This window comes from Rissa tridactyla, chromosome 9 (assembly GCF_028500815.1).
Source record: "Rissa tridactyla isolate bRisTri1 chromosome 9, bRisTri1.patW.cur.20221130, whole genome shotgun sequence".
Lineage (NCBI taxonomy): Eukaryota > Metazoa > Chordata > Aves > Charadriiformes > Laridae > Rissa > Rissa tridactyla.
Window position 1 is genome coordinate 9,191,706 of NC_071474.1, and position 18,699 is coordinate 9,210,404.

The 18,699-nt window shown below is 56.0% G+C and overlaps 1 protein-coding gene across 4 annotated transcripts; it reads left to right on the forward strand.

Annotated features, from left to right (window-relative positions):
• Positions 1–3,959: 3,959 nt before the first annotated feature.
• Positions 3,960–6,927, forward strand: LOC128915287 (apoptosis-enhancing nuclease-like). 4 transcript variants are annotated; one of them, XM_054215443.1, is made up of 4 exons: positions 3,960–4,029; positions 4,547–5,208; positions 5,512–5,712; positions 6,085–6,927. In XM_054215443.1, the coding sequence occupies exons 2-4, from the start codon at positions 4,552–4,554 to the stop codon at positions 6,286–6,288; spliced, it is 1,062 nt and encodes a 353-aa protein (XP_054071418.1). In that variant the 5' UTR covers positions 3,960–4,029; positions 4,547–4,551; the 3' UTR covers positions 6,289–6,927. The 4 variants fall into 4 exon arrangements, with proteins under 4 accessions (XP_054071418.1, XP_054071419.1, XP_054071421.1 ...); XM_054215444.1 differs by having other exon boundaries at positions 3,970–4,029; positions 4,550–5,208; XM_054215446.1 differs by lacking the exon at positions 3,960–4,029 and adding an exon at positions 4,063–4,080 and having other exon boundaries at positions 4,550–5,208.
• The last annotated feature ends 11,772 nt before the right edge of the window (positions 6,928–18,699 follow it).

An 18,699-nucleotide genomic window follows, 5' to 3' on the forward strand; every position in this document is an offset into this window, starting at 1 on the left:
GGTTGAGGAGGAGGTCTGTCCATGTTGGAGGGATACAGGCAATTCCCATGGAGCAGTGGGGGAGGAATCAGAGGAAGAGAGAGGTTGTTAGTGCTCCAAGGGAAAGGAAAAGATTTTCTGCCTTCCAAGCAGGAATTTTCAGCACTGAGTAGTCTTCAAGGTTGGGTAGGTGCTGTCACACCCAGTCTGTCCCCATCTTTAGCCAGGAGGGGTACGGTCTCCTGGAGGTTTTGCACAAGTTGGCTCAGGATGAGGAACTCAAAGAGCAGCTACAACTGAAACATCAAGGGCATAAAGCAGGAAGGAGGAAAGCACTCATTGATCAAGACCCTATGGAGTCTCCTCATTTCTCCACAAAGGTCCTTGCTGACGGGAGTTGCAGAAACCCTTGGTTAACATCCACAGATTTCTTGCCTTCCTGCCCACTTCAGGTTTAAGGTGGTTGAGCATGAATCTGAAAGACGTGCCCAGTCCCAGTTCAGCTCTGCAGAGCAGAGAAGCGCTGGAGGATGAACCACTTTGTTCTCTTCAGAGGAGACTGAGACATGGCAAAGGAGAGGTCCCAGGGGGACCCCCTGTGCCGGACCTCTGCTACGGAGCAAGAGGGCTGCAGCGCTCCGAGGCCCATCATGGCAAAGGCCAGGGAGCACCGCAGTGCCTGTCTGTTCTGGTGTCCTCATGCTGGTGACCTCAGAGCAGCAGCTGGTGACATCTGCAGCCAGGCAGCACCAGCCATCCGAGCCAGTCCCTTGCAGCAAAGGATGGTGGTGATGTTTCCAGGTGCTCCCTTCACGATGAAATTTTCTTTCTCTAAAGGAAAACAGGTCCAGCAAGGGACCAGTCACTGCCCTCACCCGCTTGTGTAGCTCCCCATCTTCTGTTTGATCTTCTAGATGGTGGGAGACACAAAGCAGCCCTGCCGCAAGCCTTTTTGGATTGATGGGAGCAGCTTGAGGGAGCCCTGGTGGGGTGCCCCAACCCATGGGTGGTGACAGGGAGGCACTGTGCAGCCAGCAAATCCCAGGACGGTGAATCAGCCCCTCATCACCCATGGAGGCAAAGCTGGGTCCTTGCTGCCTTCTCCCATTTGACTTATCCCTGAGTTCCTCATTCCCACCAGTTGTCCCCGATGGCAGGGAGGGAACAGAGAGATCCAGGGGGACATAGGTGCAACCAGTCCTGCAAAGACGGGCTCGAGCTCTGGTGTTGCAGTAATAGGGGACAAAATGAGCCATGTCCAGGCTGGGACCGGGAAATGAAGCGGTTTAGAGTCACAGCAGGAACATGCTGGCGCTGTCGGGGACCGCTGGCTGCCACCGAGCCCCCAGGCGCGCGGGAGGCTTTGTTCACCCGTGGTACTGCCCTCGGGGAGTTTACCTGGAATTACTGATCCACATTCATAAACATGATCACGTTAATTGGCTGCCGCGGCTACAGCCGCCGTCTCCTCCCAGCGCTGGGACTTCATCTCTGTTCCCATCCCAAATGTCAAGATGTCTCTGTTCCTCCATCCTCTTGGCACCGCGGCCGAGGATGGAGAAGCAGCTGGAGAAGGGAAAGAAACAGAGGATGGGTTACTCCATGAACCTGGAGCTGGTGACAGACACCCACTGCCACCACCTCTGCTCTGCAAAGCAGTGCCTTGGAAACAAACCGCAGACAAGGGGACCACGAGCTCTGCAAGAAGCCCTGCAGCCCCAGGCAGCGATGACCTGGGGACGGGCACCTGGGCTGGAGACCAGCTTTTCTTGCAGGAGCAATGACCAGGTGGCTGGAGAGGGACCAGGTCCCGGCCGAGGACAGAGCCACCCAGGCTGCTCAGCCTGAGATCAGGCTGCTGCTCGTCTCGCTTGGAGCGGAGCCAATCACTTCTGCTAAATTATTCATCCGACAAATTTAGCCTGTTATTCTAGTCGTGCTCTACCCAGAGTTTTACAGATTTCGTTATTATTTCAAATTGTGCAAACACCGCAGAAACCTCTCGCGGGCTCTGGCACACTCTGCTTTCATCTCAGCTCTCAGCTCATCTGCCAAATCTGAAACGGGATTTCTACCACCTGGTGCCAAACCCTCCATCCCCAGCCAGGCCACAGGACCTCATGGAGAGAAGCGGCATCCCCATTGGGCACAAGGCTTCTACCAAAGGGAGAGCCATCTACCATGTGAGAGCCATCTACCGATAACCCAGAGATCCGCGGGATCAGAGGACGCCAGAGATAACCCAGAGATCAGCGGGATCAGAGGACTTTTTTCTACCTCCATCCTTGCATCTGGAATAGGGGAGAAAAATGACACCACTTTTTCCTCGCAGCCCGGGCTATCGTGGCCTTGGGAAACCAGAGAAAGCTTTTCCCTTCCTCCACGCATGCCCATAATTTCTCCTGTCAAGGTTCCTTTGTAACCACAGGGGTACAGCTAAAATTTCACCCTGACCAGGGGAAATCACACGCCTCTTGCAAAACAGCCAGCCTGGCAAAGAAGGTGTCACCGAACAAAGATGAGGGGAGGTGGACGGGTTTGTTATGGACGAGCCGAGACTGATCAGACCCACATGTGCGACAGCGATGTGTCTGGGGAGAAGCGATCAACCACGTCCATCGATCAGCACCAAACATCGAGACTCTTCAATCTCCTGTCCCACTGCGGGGCACAAGGGAGAAAAGCAGACGGAGATGCCACCTCCGTGCCCACTTGGATCTGGCAGAGAAATGCCACAGGCAACACAAGCTGTGCTCCTCTCGCACTGGGGCTTGAGTTTGATCCTGCTCATGTGGTGACGGTCAGCTCACACCCTGCTTAGGGGGAGGAAAACAGGGCAAAGAGCCCCCCTGAGCCCCAAACAAACCATCCCCGAGAGCTGTGCTGCACAGTTTCACTAAAAATAACAGAAACAAATAGAAATTTCTACATACAGACCTGCCAGGGTTCCCTAGCAAGTTATTGTGGGACACTTGAAATACTCTCATTAGGAGGAGCTAATTAGCTGAACAGCAGGGACAGAAGCAATAGATGCAAAACACAAAGCAACATATTTAAGGAAGAAGTTTACTAGCCAGAATCAAAACATAAAAGAAATAGAAAAAAAAAATAAATCACAGGGTGATCTAAATCTTTTCTTTCTGCCCAGGCTAAAGCTAATGCGTGGTGGAAAGGGGGAATGATGGAGAATGAAAACACTTGTCCTGCATCCCCACGAGCCTCCTCGGTGGCAGGGAGAGGGGGATGCTCAGCGCCAGGCCCCGTGGGACAAGGATGGACAAAGTGCCTGGCTCCTTCTGGAAGACTAGTGATTTTGTTGTTGTATGGCTCATCCCACCACAACAAGTCACAGTCTGCCCTAGGGAGCATGGCCATTCCGGCAATGCTAAAGGCATGGGGACAAGCTGGTGGCTGGGGCTGCCGGTGGCCCTTCTCTGCTTCTGACCACCTCAGCCGTTGCTTTTGTGATCCTTGAGAGCAAAGCAACGAAAGGCCGGTCTGAAACCTCATCTGCACCCGTGCCCCGGCCAGAGCTGACTCCCGCAATCCTGTGGAGCACGACGGGAGAGCCTGGAGGATGCAAACCCCATGCTACCTCACCTCAGCCCACCCCACAGGCATGGTGCTGCCCCAGCCAGCAGCCCGAGGATCCCTGACGGAAGCAGGGATACCCATAGGGTCACCACAAGCTCCAGGGTGTGCGGTTGGGTACCCTAGTGAGCACCACCACCCCAAACCCACCACCCAGAACGGCTCCTCTCCCATGCAGGACTGGAGGGGGGACAGGCTGGAAGCCCACGGGTCTGGGAGGCAAGCACTAGACAGAACACAGCCCCACGGTAGCCCGCGCCCCACCAGGCGACCCCCGCGCTGTATCCGGGGCGCCTTATAGCGAGGCGGCGGCGGCACCGCCCGACCCGCGCTGTATGCAAATCATCCCCCGTGGCGCAGCCAATGGGGAGGCGGGGGGGCGTGGCCACGGCGGGACTTGCCCGGGCATGTGAGCTCGGCGGCTTCCGGGAGAGACACGTGGGAGCCGGGCGGACGGCGGTGGGTCCGCGGGCAACCGGGGGGCGAGCAAGGGCCTGGGGGTGGGCAATGGTGCGGGCAGGGGCTTGGGGGGCGGGTATTGGGGTGGGCAAGGGCTACGGGGACGGCTAATGGGGCGGACAGGGATCTGGGGCCGGGAGTGAGGCAGGGAGGGCCCGGGTAAGGGGCAGACAGGGCCCTAGGAGTGTTCAATGGGGCGGGCGGGTGGGAGGGGACGGTGGGGTGGGTAGGGGGCTGCGGATCGGTAAGAGGGTGGACAAGGCCCTGGGAGTGGGAATGGGGCAGGTGGGGGCCGGCCAACAAGGCGGTAAGGGCGTGGGGACAGCGTGTGACAATGTGTCCGTGTCCCCCCCTTTCCCCTGCCCCATAGCTCCTGCCTGTACCCGCATACAGCGCGGGGGGGGGCGGGTTAGTCGCGGGGGGGGCAGGAGGGGGGGGTTACCGTGAAGCGTGTGGGTCATGTGACAGGGGGCTATGAAGGTTGCATGGCACTCACATCCCCCTGTGCCCACTCCAGCAGGGATGCCACCTGGCAAAGGGCAGATGACCCCGCTGCTGCCCACCCTGCAGGTCTCCGCACCCACCCCGCAGAGCACCCATGGCCCCGCTGCAGGGACCCACGCTCAGCCCCTGGAGGGTCCCAGCAAGAAGAAGAGCCGCAAGCACCAGCGGTTCATGGAGCGCCGGGCACTGCTGGAGCAGAAGGGGCTGCTGAGCCCCCACCGGCGCCTGGGTAGCCAAGCCCCCGTGGTGGGGCCGGAGGCAGGCAGCACACTCACCAAGATGGGTGGCACCACAGCACCATGTGGCAGGAAGATCCCCAAGCCCAAACAAGTCGTCTCCCCATCCCTGTCCCCATCCGCCTCTCCGGACAGCATAGCCAGGCATCACTCCGTGCTGCTGTCCCAGGGGAATGGCAGCTCCAAGGGGGTGCGGATGTCCTCCCCGCTTCTGCGCCCACGCAAGTACGTGGCCATCGACTGTGAGATGGTGGGCACTGGTCCTCAGGGCAGGCTGAGCGAGCTGGCACGGTGCTCCGTGGTGAACTACGAGGGGGATGTCATCTATGACAAGTACATCCTGCCCGAGCTCCCCATCGTGGACTACCGGACACGCTGGAGTGGCATTACCAAGCAGCACATGAAGAGCGCGATTCCCTTCAAGGCTGCTCAGGCGGAGGTGAGGAAAAAGAGAGAAATTTAAAAAAAAGAAATAAAAAAAAAAAAAGGCTGTGTGTTATCTGCCAGCCACAAATTGAGATATTTGGTGGTCCGTGCTGAGGTACTCTGAGACAGAGACACCAGCACAGGACGAGGAGCCTCCGAAGCCATGCAATGGGTTGGTTTACTTGTTATTGCTCCATTCTGAGAACCTAAAAAACTGGAACTGGAGGAACTGAATTTAACACAAAATTACTTATTTTATGCTTAATTAGTATTTCTTTTGCTGCACTGTCTGCCTAACCATTTCTGACGCTTCCAGATCCTGAAGATCTTGAAAGACAAGATTGTGGTAGGACATGCCATCCACAATGACTTCCAAGCCCTGAAGTACTTCCACCCGAAAGACAGGACCCGAGACACCAGCCGGATCCCTGTGCTGAACCAAAGGGCAGGGCTGCCCGTCAGGGCCAGCGTCTCCCTTAAAAGCTTGGCCAGGCACCTACTCCAGAAAAAGATCCAGGTAAGCAGCAGGAACCTTGAGATAGGGAGTGTTCCTGGGTTTGCTACAAGCCTGTGTGGTTAACCTGGTCCCCCCATCTCCTTGGATGCTCTTTGTGAGATGGAGATGAACTTTGTTCATCCTGTGCTACTGGCCGTCATCAAGCTGGGGGAGCCCAGGACCTCCCAAGCTGACCATTAAGCATCTCAATAAAGCATGGACAGGAACTGTGCCCTCCAGAAAGTGCTTGAGTTGCATGTATCTCCTGGGTTGCATCGAACTTTTGCTATCTCCAAAACCCACAGCACTTGTGTCCTTCTAAGCAACAAAGTGACCTGTTGGGTTTTTGTCAAACCCTTTTTTTTCTAATGAGGCTTTTCCCCCTTTGCTCAGGTTGGCTGCAAAGGGCACTCGTCGGTGGAGGATGCCCAGACGGCCATGGAGCTGTACAGACTGGTGGAAGTGCAGTGGGAGACGGAGCTGGCCCACAGCCTACCCCCCCGGCCCCCCAGCCCTGTCATAGACCCCACCACAGACAGCAGCCACTACATGGATGACCGGTACTGGCCCACGGACTTGATGTCAAGCAGCCTGTGATGGGGGACAACGTCTCCTCCACGTGTTTCAGACTATCCTGATTCCTCCAGCTATCAAAGGTGGAGGTGGCTGCCAACCTCCTTCCCTGAGGCTTGTGCCCCACATCCTCTGGGTGCCCCAGCATGCAGAGGAGTCAGACACCCCCAGCCCCTCTTGGGGACAGAGAAATGGTGGCACTTGGACACTGGCAATGTCCTGAAAACGCTGTCTGCGGCCTCTTACTGTCACACAGAAATAAATGCCGTGGCTGCGCCGTGTTCATCTGTCACTTGGTGCTTGGGGGCGTGCGGGGTCCTGGTGCCAGCCTGGAGGAGCTGCTGTGGGCATGCGATGGCTGTGGCGGTGGGCCATGGCTGCCAGGGCACCTCCAGTATCCTCTGGGAAGGGGGTTACCCCGATGGTGGGTGAGTGGCAAGTCTCCTCGTGGGAGGACAGAGGTGTCCTGCTGATGCCCAAAGGCTGCAAACCATCCAGGGCCAGTTGAGCAGTTTTTTCCTCACTTTGTTTGCACAGGGAAGCTGAAAAGAAAGTCTGTGTCTAATCAATGTCCAGCCTGGACAAAAGCATAGGATGCACTTCATTTTAAATAGACTACATGCATATTTGTCCAATTCCGAATTAAAAAACTGTTGTTGCAAAGCCCCTGTGTGCAAGTTGCGTGGTCTGATCAGGCAGCTCTCCAGGAGGGAGGAGAGGGCAGGAATGGGGTCGGCAAGGTGGGGGACATGCTCTGCCTGCGTCCTGTGCTGCGACTGGGTGCTTAAAACCCACCTGGAACCAGAAAAGGTGCTTTGAGTGGCCTGATGATGGCTGGTGTGAGCAGTTCCTTGGGGAATGGGCTGCTCCCCTCTGCTCTGGGGACATCCCTGTGAAGGCAGGAGGAGCAAGGGATGGGCTCAGCAAGAACCCTGTGGTCCAGCACTGCCGCCTGCTTGGAAAAAGCCCGTTTCAAGAGAAAGTGTCCCAGTGTGTCACACTCCAGCAGCTGGGCTGTCACAGCTCGGGGAGGCACTGCTGGGGTTTGCCCACCCTGTGAGATGGCATCCTTGTGTGCAGACTCTGGCAGCGAGAGCTGTGCCTGTCCCGGAGCGGGGGAATGATGCTGAGCTGTGGCGTGGGCTGCTGTGACGGTGTGGGGACAGGGTGATGCTCCCCTGCAGCGGCTCTGCCCACAAGCTGCTGCTCCGTGGGTGCCGTATGTGGTTGCACAGATGTACCCCAGCTGGGTGTGAGCACCAGAGTGGGGTTTGGGGCTGGACATGGGGAGTCACGCGCTTCCCCGGGGGGCTGAACAGCCACTGTTATAGAAAAATCAGTATTTTTTTGCCAGGTGCCTCAAGGCTGAGGCCACCCCTTTAGCACAGGGGTCCCAGTGTCTGGGCTGTGAGACAGAGGGGGGCTGGAGGGCTGCCAGCATCCCGGGGGCTTTCGGGAGCCCAGCCACAGCACGATGCGGGTACAGCAGCCAGCACTGAAACAGAGTCCCATGTCCCCCATGGCCAAGCTAGATGAGTCCCAGGCTTTTCCCAGCGGCCAGGGGAGGGAAGGAGAGCTCAGCCCCAGCCTTGGGAAGCGGCCAAGGAGCCGGTGACGCAGGCACACCTGACGCACACATCAGTGCCATTAAGAGAAGCATCTTGCACTTCCCGTCTTAACTCCTCCCTGCCCGGCAGATGAAGTCGGGGACAGCTCAGAAACGCTTCGAAATACATTGGACATGTCTAAAAAGCTCCGGCTTCCCAGTGGTGCGAGCACAGCCTTCCTTCAACAGAAACAATAATAACCTGGGCTGCATCGTGATCTCATGGGCTAGGCACTCTCCACCAGAGCCGGTGGGAAACATGCTCCCGCAGTAGATCTTTAAATCCTGCTCGTGGCAATTTGGCCCAGGCACGTTCCTGACGCAGCAAGCTGTAAAACCCAGCCGGCCCCACGCTCTGTGTGAGCCCCAGGGTGCAGCTCAGCTCAGCCCCAGTGCGATGCCCTGCAACGCCAGCAGGACCCAGCGGGATACTGGAGGGGCCTGAACCCTGTGTGGGCACACAGCGGGGTGGCAGGAGGGGCACGGCTGGCACAGGTTTTTCTCCATTTCCTCCTCTCCGCCATTTCCACCTGTCCCAAGGCAGCAGGAGGGAAGCAACGCTGTGGGAAAGGTGACAGGAGCTCAGTGGCTCAGCAGACAGCACCATCAGAAGATGGTGGCATCCCAAAGCTGGCACAGCAGCACTGTCTTCTGCTCCCGGGAAAGCAGACCCGGAGGAAGGGCACAGCGGAGGGATGTTTTGCTCGTAGCTGAATAACACAGCCCATATCACTGCATCCCCGCGGGGGGTTCATGGGGACTTGCATGGGGCACCCCACGGTTCCTGGCTTGTTTGTCCACCAGCCCTTGTTGTCCCCCCCCAGCCCGCCATGTCCCGCTACCCCATAGCACCAACTTGCCCTAAGCCACATGATGGCTCGATGTGAGACACGGTGGTGTTGGGGTGAGGCTGGAGAAAGCTGCAAAAGGCGGTAGAAGGCCACGAGGCTTTATCAGCCTGTGACTCAGCCTACCTCCCTGTCAGCCAGCAGCAGGGGGGGAAGGCGTAATTAAGGGGAAAAAAATAAAATTCGGAAGTCTTGGCCGTCCAAACACTTTAGTGAGACCCACTTCCAAAAGTGAGCCTGGGGTGGGCTCCAGCAAAGGGATAGATTTCTCCAAGCGCTCATCCCCTGTGATCCAGGGCAGCTTTTTCCCCGCCTGCCCATGGCAGAGCTTCCCGGCCTGCCTGCACAGCCTGGGGCTTGCACAGTGGCAGGAGGCACTGGGAAAGTCCCAGGTTGCCTCTGAGAGCTTGTCCCCGTCACCACCACACTGATTTAACCCCCCTGCTGAAATACCCCCCCTGCTTTGGGGGCAAATCTGAAGGCAGCAAGGCAACCAAAGGCTGGCTGCCCTTTGGTGTTTATACGTCCTTGCAAGCTTTGCTTCTACGCCGTGATCTCCCGCTCTTGGGGAAGCTGAGAAACAAATCGGGGGGGAGGGGGGGTGTCAGTGCCCATATACATCAGATTGAAGGGCTGGAAAACCCCTGCTGTTGTGCTCTGCAGCCCCCAGCCCCCCCAAGGCAAGGTTGCTGAGGAGCAAACCCCACCGCGGATGATGAGGGGTGGTGGTGACCCACTCCCTGCTGACGAAGCGGTGTTTGCTCTGAGCAATCTGAATGGCAACTTCTGTCACGTTTGCACCCAGCGAACCCTTCGAGAGCTAAACAGGATTTTCACAGGTGTTTGTGAATATTCACCTACACGCCAGGGAGCTGCTATGGCTGAGAGTCACCAGCCTTCGCTTCGGCTCATCACCTGAGCAGCCCGCTGAGCATCTTCAGGCGGGCGAAGGAGAGCTGGGCTGGCTCACCATTCAGGCTAAATTTTGTGATAATTGAAGAATCTGCAGAAAACTCCGCCGTTGTCTCAACGACCCTGAATAATGATTAACGCAAACCCACGAATCCAGCAACGGGGTTTTTTATCAGAGGGAAAACATTGCCAAATGAGGTTTTTTTTTCCAGCCAGCTGCAAGAGCAGGTAACTGATAAGCCCGTCATTGGAGTGGGGCTGAGCCAATGGGAGCCGATGGCGACGGCTTTTACTTCTGTCTAGCAACAGCTTCTCCTTGAGCAACAGACAGTGATTCAATGCTTTCCCTTGCTCTTATTCAGCTCCCCGCCTTCCTGCCCTCCTGTTACACAGGGATTTTCATGGGGGACACTCAGAAACTGAGTTTTGCGTGGATTATCTATGGCTTTCTGCAAGTTTTTGGTGTCCAATCCTACCCCGCATGGCGAGAGCTTTGCAGCGGTAGATGCGGATGCGTGCCCGCATCCTGCTCACACCCCGGGCTCTGCTCGCACCGCCGTGCCCGTGTACCCGGGGGCTCCGCTTCTGCTGGGTGGGTGTTGGACACCCATATGGTGAAATAGCAGCATGGCAGACCAGCAGCTGTTCAAAGAGACCCCACACCAGGGGTGCCTCTGACCCTCCTGCCCCACATCGCCAGCGCCTGGCCATGGTCCAGCGCCTCTCCCAGCTGCTGGGGGCTGTTTGCATGGGGACCATGGCTGGGAGCAGCATCTCCTCATCAAACACCTGGTTTGCTTTGATGCCGGCTCTGGTTATCACGGTACATGTGGTTGAAGTGCCACGTAAGCCCCAAATGCCTTGGGGTGGAGCAATGGTGGTACCTCATAACAGCCCAGAGCCAGTCGCTAACCTGGGGCTGTCAGTCCCCTCACTGTGGGGATGCTGGGGGACTATTTGCCCCATTTGCAGGCAGAGAGCAGAGTCTTCACTGGGCCAACTGGCCAGAGACCAAACCAGTCACAGAGGAAGGAGGAACCGGCCTTCCCGCACCCCTCCCCAGCAGTACCCCCACCCACCATCGCTCCTCTCCTCTACGCCCCCAGTGTAAATTAGAAGGCAGAAAACTCGCAGCCGGCTATAAATTAAAATCTCGGGCACCTTAATAACCCGCTTGGCCAGAAGAAGCGACTAGGTGTGATGTGGAAATGAATAGGCACATCTGGCAGCCGCTTAGCGCTCCGGCTGCGGGAGGGGTGTGCGTGTGTGCGCGTGTGTGCGCGTGTGTATGCGTGTGCGAGCCGCCGGCACAGCCTCCCGGATTGGCTGCAAAACCCCTTCCCGACCAATGCTGGGGACCAGGGTGGCCTAGCAACAGCCTTTCCCTAATGAAAAACAAGCCACTTAAGCATCGTGACTGTCTGCAGACGAGAGGAAAAGGCACAATTTCCGGCACGCTCCATCCCCCCCAGGGGACACAACCCCAAAAGGGGGCTACAAAGGCTGCGCTGGGTGGGCTGGGATTCTCCCAACCCGAGTACCCCTCGGTGCCTGTGCCATGGGTGAGTTGGGGGCATGGGAAGGGTTTGCTCCAGGCACAACACAAGGAAGCCCCCACAGAAGAAACCACATCCCGTTCAGCCGTGGCTCCATCCCCCTGTGCTGGGCTCACCCTCAGCACGGCAAGGGGACCCCCGCCGCAGGCACCCCACAGCCCTGCACCTATGGGGTATGTGGAGGGCTGGATGCCAAGTGGCCGTGGGTGCTGTGAGCTGCTGAAAATGTCACCTTTATGGCATGAAGGGTTCATGTGGTGCAGTGCCAGGAGCATGTGGGGTGCTCCCCACTACTGCCGGGTACAGGATAGGCCAAGGGGCTGGTCACTGCTGTGGTCTTGCTTGGAGACGTCACCTTCCCATGTCCCTGTCCTCTCCCCTGCCCGGGGAAAGGGGTCTGAGGACAGTGGGGTCCGACGCATGAGCATAAGCCCATGCCTTAGTGATGGCCTCCCTGCTAGCCAGCTCACAGAAGACCTGCTGAGCTCACAGCTGAGGGCACCAGGGGCTGGCCGTGGGGTCAGTGGGCACAGGGACACCTGTCAGGAGGCAGGCTGGGAGCTGGGGGACAATGGCAGAGGGTATCAAGGCACAGCATCACTTTTGGGCTGCAGAAACACCTCTTCCTTGGGGAACAGTGAGATGCAGGTCAGCTCTCTCCCATCCATGTGTGCAATTCCCAGTAAGGCAATGCAGGGGAGAGGACCCAGCTCAGCCCACCTGGCACTGGGAGCAGCAGCAGCAGTTTCCTCCATCCCCAAGCGCCGCATCATCCCAGGGAGCTTTAAGCTCTGCGCCAAACTTGCGGTCTTTCAGCCCGCTTTTCCCCATCCTGGCTCACCCCGGGGATGACGGGGAGATGGGGAGCGCCTATGGTGGTTTTTAAATTTTCTCATTCAAAAGGGAGGTTTCGGCTCATCCGAAAGCACAGCCCACGCCTCCAGCTCAAACCTGCCCCACAACAGACCTGCCTGCGCCGCTCTGCTCCCGCACACCTGGGGGCCCCTCACAAAGCATTAGAAATAACTCTATTTTTTTTTTTAATTTTTTTTTTTTATCCCAGACAAGAAAACAAAATATCGTCATCTTACCAACGCCACCTGACCGGGGCAGAGCAGCAAGCGTGGTGTGCCCCAGGCCAACATCTCTGCCACGACGGATGGAGCGTGGCGAAGGCTCTTCTCTGGGGGAACCTGATGGAGAAAATGAAAAAATAACTGGAGGCGGGGGAAAGCACAAGACGTGACTCTCCACTCCTCTGGGCTGACCCCCTGGGGAACCCCCCCCCTCGTGTTTTTCACTCCATTTGTGCCCGTTCCGGGTTTGTGCAGTCCCGGCTGTTCACTAGATGGTGCCCTCGGGCTGCTGGTTTCTGAGTTGTCCCCTCGCAGGCTGGGGACAGGACGGGGCCCGGCTCTGCCCCGGGCTCCCAGGCCGTATTTTAGGCAGGTCACAAGCACAAAAGGAGCGTGAAAGCCACTTGAATCCCACAATTAAATCCCCGCACGTTTTGGGTGCTTCGGGGTCTGGGTCCGGTAATGAACTGCAAGCGCTGGCCTCCCTCCCGTACCCCGGGTTTATCTGAATCCCTCAGTATTTTATGTCTCTACCACCGTGAAGGTGCTTTACATCCCCAAGACAGGAAGAGGAGATGTGATGGCCAAAGAGGTAATTTCATGGTGAATGCGTGTGGGTAAAATAGCAAATAACCATCCACAACCACCACCAAAAAAATGCGTACAGCCGTAGCGCTGCAGCTCCGGTGCAGGGTGCAGGGCGGGAAGAGGAGGAAGACACGCTAACACGCATTAGCGTTACTAAGAAGGTATTTATTCATTTAGAAATGTAAATCTATGCCCATTAAGCAGCATTAGCTGTCTCCACTAGGGAGGAGCCCTGCCATGGAGCAGGAGGATGCGATGGGACAGGGATGCAGGGCATCCGCAGGGCTGCCCACGGACCCAGGGCAGGAACAGCAGGGGCTGCTTCAGGTCAGCAATGGGGTCTGTTTGCCATCCCGGGAGGTCACTGTTTGCATTTGGCCTTCACCTGGCGAGGATGGAGACACTTTCCCTTTTATTAGAAACCACTCCTGCCTTCATAAGATGGCGAACCCAGATGCGAGTGGCAACCTACAGGGGTCAAGTCACACAAGGCCACTCTGTGGTGGCAGCATAGGATGGACGTGCCAGCATCCCACTTAATCTTCTGGTCTCTCAAAATAGCAGAATGACGGAAAAGATCAAAGCCAGAGCTACACAGAGCAGCATTTGTTGTCATTTTAAGATGGCATTAATATGCAGCTCTGGGTGAAAAAGTTGCTCAAAAAATGGTTTCTTCTTGTTGCTCATCTCTGCCCTGCCCCAGGCAAATCCTGAGTCCTGCCCGTGCGCGGGAACCCACAGTGCTCCAGGTCCTCCAGAGCTGCCCAGATGTCAGGGTCTGAGCCACAAAGGCCAGGTGCTGCTACTAAATTTTGTTATTTGTATATTTTCACTTTTTTAAATTTTTTTTTTTTATACTAGGCAGATCAAGCTGGAAATAACATGGGAGAAATTATGTTTGCCTTCAGCATCAGCAGCTCAAATATCCTGGAGGGAGACACCTCACCGATGAACCTTGAGGAGCTAACGTCAGCAGGAGGCAGGAATGATCCTCTTGTCCTCTGGCATCATTGGCTCCAATAAAAAGATGTAAAAGAGGGCAAAATGGCTCTCAGAGGCCTCCACAGCATCTCTCATTTTGGGGACAAACATGGAGAATGAGCACATGAACAGAACAACTGCCTACAGAGCCTGCTTTTGATCTTCCAGGTTTCCCTTGTTGTAGGAAACCTTGGCCAAACCAACCTATTAAATAGGGAATTCAATCCCAGGAACCTCCCTGGGAGCTGCTCTTCAACAATCCAACAATGCTCCTGCCTTGGACACAGGTTCATCCCATCTCTGGGAATGGCACCTTCCACCCCACTGACTCCCACCCTCAAAAACCCTCACCTCTGGGCAGGAGACAGACCTGCCCCCTCGTGCCCCAGGGACCTGACAATCCACTGCCTTCAACCCTGCAAACAAAACCCCACGTTTAGCACCTAAGTCCAGTGTTGGGGAAAAACACTGGAGTAAAGCTACACACCCTTGTCACTTCTATAATTTACCTTTGTGTGAGCTCACAATAGCCCCTTACAAAGCAGCTGATGGGGAAGGGGTTGAAGGGCAGGGAGTTTTCCCTTGGACTTGCCTCTAAACGCATCCCCCATCCCAGGCCACCACTGCCTCCCCCAAGGAACTCATTTCACCTCCCGACAGCTGCATGGGTGGGAATTGCTGCCGTGGGAACCCACAGGGTTTTGCCGGGTTCCACCACAGGGTTTTGGGCACATATTTACCCCCTCTCCAGGAGCGGGCTCCAGGTATGAAGGCAGGGGGGCAGGCAGCCGTCCCCCAGCCCCCCAGTTGCCTTCTCAGACAGGATCAGGATCAATCCTGGCTGCCTTGCATCCCCCGAGGCTGGAAAACGCCCGTGCCAGGACCAAGACACTATGTATGTGTGCACCTATTTGGCCTGTCTCTGCGTCCCCGGGAGCGGGGCTGACCCGCTCGGCGGATCCCGATAACGGGCCATTTTGAGCAAGATCCTTATGAAACCGCCTTTCACAGGCAGCACAGAGGATGGTTGTTCCCGGGGCCAAACCTCCCTCTCCCCGGCTCCTGCCACGGGGATGCTCGGCTGCTCGAAACCCGCGGAGCCAGCGGCAAAGGAGGAGAGGTGGGAAGGGGGATTTACGGCGGGAGGAGCCGTGCCGAGGCAGGGGTTTCGGGGGAGAGGGCGGCATCCAGGCTGGGCTGCAGCTGGCTGACGCCAGCCCCACTCTGCGGCCTGAGACCCTTCCAAGGTGCCGGCCGAGGTACAGATGTTCCCATTGTGCATCTTGGGAGCCTTCTCGGAAAACTCCAGCAGCTTTGAGCTGCCTTTTTAGCTCCAGCTTTTGGGTGGTTTTTTTCATTTGTTTTTTTTTTTTAAATCATATACATAAGTTTGGAAGAGAGCCTTCTCGCTACTGCATTTCTTTGCTTTCTGCCAACCCCCCAGTGTTTTAAGAGCTCCCTCCCTGCTTTGTGTCGTTCCCCCCACCCCCCGCCTGAATGATCGTCACCATCCCAGGGGTTGGCACTATTAAGCCCCGGTGCAAAGCAACGGCTGCCAACCACAGCCTGTTTTGTATTGCAGGGGCTGGTTAGCCGGGTAAAGCGGATGGGTGGAAAGGCAGACCGTGCACTAGGGATCCTGCAAACCGGTTCTGCTCCGGCACTGCCAGGCGTTTGATGATAGAAGCGCACATGACCCCATGGCTGCTCCCTGGCTCAATTTTCCCACCACCAGAACAAGCAGCATCGCAGCGGGGAGAAGAGAGGTTTGCAAACCGCTCTGAGATCCTCAGTTACAGGGTTTTTTGTTCCCCTCGGCTCTGTTTCCTATGGGCAAAAGCAGCTAAGCAGGGACAAGAAGTGAGACGTGCAAAAGGGATGTTAGATCAGCCCTCAGACACAGCCGGAGAGGCAGCTTTGAAAAACCGAGCTGAGAATGGAGCTAAAAAAAAAAATTATTCAAGGATTTTGGGAAGAATCAGCCTCTTAGAGCAGGATCAGGGCCAGGAACCAGAGCCACAAGGTGCCTGTCCCTGCCTCTAGCTCCATCACTGGCCAACTTTATGGTGTGCTTGGTCCCTGCAGGGAGAGGGACCGACCAAAGCCTTGGGTTGAACCTAGGTGTGAGCAGAGAGGATGATAAAACCCTGTTTTGGGACCTGCGCTGGTCCTGTGTCTCACCCTGCCCTTGCTTAGAAACCATTTTGGCTGGGCTGCAGAGCTCTGCTGCTTCCCCGTGGCTGAGGTTCCCAATTAGCCTCCAGGTCCAAAAGCAACGGGAGGGCAAGGAGAAAGCCCTGCAACACTCTCAAACCCCCATCCCAGCCTGAATCCTCTCTCAAGTACGGCATCTTTAAGGTTAGCGGAGGATCCAGGTGTAATTTAGTTAGGAAGTAACGCTTAGGAGAAGGGAAATTACCCTCTCTCTCCCGGCCAGCACTAGCAGCTGACGGAGAAGGCAGCGATAAATGAGAATCAACTTCCAAAGAGAAACAAAAAAGCAACACCACTTAGAGACAGAAAGCAACTGAAAGGGCACATTTGTAACAGGAAAGACGTTTACAGCCCACCAGCAGTAAGAAAAGCCGTGGCTTTTAAAGAGAGCAGGGGCAGAGGGCATCTGCCTTTCAAAACAATCAGGAAAGGGAATCTGAAAAGCAAACACAGCCCTCTCAGCTGTTAAAGAAAAGGCAACAGCCGGTGGAAGTCACCCTCAGATCACAAGGGCATCCAGAGGGGGATCACATCGGGAGGGATGCCAGCAGCGGGGGGACAGGCAGGGCTGGCAGCGAGAGGGAAGATGGGGCTCCCGCGAGCCCTTTGCTGGCGACGGACTGCCTTGGGAAACTGCTGGCCAGGGGGGTTTAATCTTCTCCTGCAGATAGGCTTTTCCTTATCAGCTTCCTCCTCCAGGCATGAGGCCCTCGGGGCTGGTGAGCCAGCACGTCCCCCCACTCTGTTGGTGGGAAGAGGAAGAGGGCAGCTCGGGGCAGGCATCAATGTGGTGCTGATTTCACACTGCTCCGCTTCCTATCTTCCCTAAAAAGCATGGAGCAAAACCACAGGGAGCTCCCAGCCCGCCCCCTGCAGCCAAGCCCCCCCATCCCCAAGCTGTGAGCACAACCCAGACCAGTGTCCCCTGCCCTCCAACGTAGGAACTTGGGTCTTAACAGAGGTTTTTTCGTAGCCTGCAAGCGGCATTTAAATTACCCAAACCATCACCTCCACCCCATCACATCCATCTTCAAGGTCTCTGTGCCCACCAGGAGCTGTGGCCCATCCATCTTCCCCTTCTGATGTGCGCCCCAGACACAGAGCGTGGGCACAGCGAGGTGCCGAGGAGAGGGGTTTCAAAGGCTGCCTCGCTAAACAGGGAGTCACTTGAGCAAGACAAGAAGGCAGGGAGAACCCCACCCGAGAGCTTTGAGATGTCAGGTCTGAGAAATTGAGAAGCACCTGTAGGATTAAGGAGCCAAGCAGAAGCTTTGAGAGCACCCTCAGCCCCTAAACGATGAGTAGGAGGCCTCTCCCTTCCTCTGACACCTACATCCCTTTTGAAATCCTGGCTTATATCCTAAAAAGCTCACAGTTTTAAAGAGAAATGTAGAGAGAAGGAAGCATCTCCCAGCAAAGAGTAGGGGAGCATGCACATCCTACTGCTGTTCATTAAAAGTGGCTAATAATCTCATTTTTTTTCCAGCCCAGATAAAGCGCTGTGTATAAGTAGATAAGAGGCTTACATACCCAGGAGGCTCAATTAACGTTCTTAGTTCACACAGCCTCAGGTAGAAGGCATTGCTGACCAGCGGTTGCAGCCACCAACTGCCGAAGGAATAGCTTTCTTTTAAGTCTTTATAATCCCAAGTCTTTTATTTTTAGGTATTTCTAGGACTCCTCACCTCCGCAGCACTTCAGCGCAGCTCTCCCTGACTCTACGGGTACCGCTGGCCGTTCACCAGCAGCCCAACAAAAATTATTTCTCTTGCCTCCCCCATCACCTAAATCCTTACACAAAAAGAAGAGGTCCCTCATGAACCCAGTTGTATACAGACCAGCTATGCTGGTGTGAACTGGCCCACCTGGATCCCCCTGTCCTATATAGAGCCGGAGCTGCCTCTGGTGCTGTTTTAAGTGAACGTGTGGGAGCCCAGGGTGCCTGGAGGAGGGAATGGCTTGTTTTTCCCCTCATCTGAGCTTGTTGGTCAGGCTTGCTCACTCTGAGTTAGTTTTAGCTATTTGCTCTTGTGTAGTCTTATGAGAGAAGGAGCACTTGGGGATCTATGTTTTCCTCTAGAAAAGGAGTGAGTATTTGAGCTGGGAAGGTGTTTTCTAAGGGATGTGCTGGGCTGTAGCTCCCACGGAGTTTCTCTCTCCTTCAGAGGTGGCTCTCAGGTTGCACCCTGTGCAAACAAACACCCTGGGCTGGGGTATCAGCAGGTCCTGCAGCTACTTAGGGCTTTTTGTTCATCACGTACTGACTGCAGCAGCAGGGTTTGGGTCTGTCTGTCTTCTAGGGCTGGTCAAAGGAGCAAGGTGTCCTTCACTGGTAAAGCCAGAAGGACAGCTGTAGGGAAAAAAAAAACAACCCTGGAGATGCTCTTGAGCTGCTGGGGTATGGTCATGGGAGAGAGCTGTGCTATGGAAGTACTGGTGATAATAAGGGTACAACACCAATACTGAGAGCTGCAGATGCTCAGAGGCACATGTGGGGCACAGCTGCTGTGAGCAGGATAACCAGGGATCAAGGGAATAGCAAGGATTGACAGGGCTGTAGTCATGGCTGAGGTTTGCAGTGTGCCAGCCTGTGCCCCTGGGCTCTGCCTCCTGCTCTTATGTCTCTGCATTGATGGGTGACAGAGCATCCTAAA

Bases quoted from the DNA above. Each gene is read 5' to 3' on its own strand.
- LOC128915287 (XM_054215443.1), top strand. From the start codon at position 4,552: ATGCCACCTGGCAAAGGGCAGATGACCCCGCTGCTGCCCACCCTGCAG. The intron at 5,209-5,511 runs GTGAGGAAAAAG...TGACGCTTCCAG, and splicing joins TCAAGGCTGCTCAGGCGGAG to ATCCTGAAGATCTTGAAAGA. The intron at 5,713-6,084 runs GTAAGCAGCAGG...CCCTTTGCTCAG, and splicing joins TACTCCAGAAAAAGATCCAG to GTTGGCTGCAAAGGGCACTC.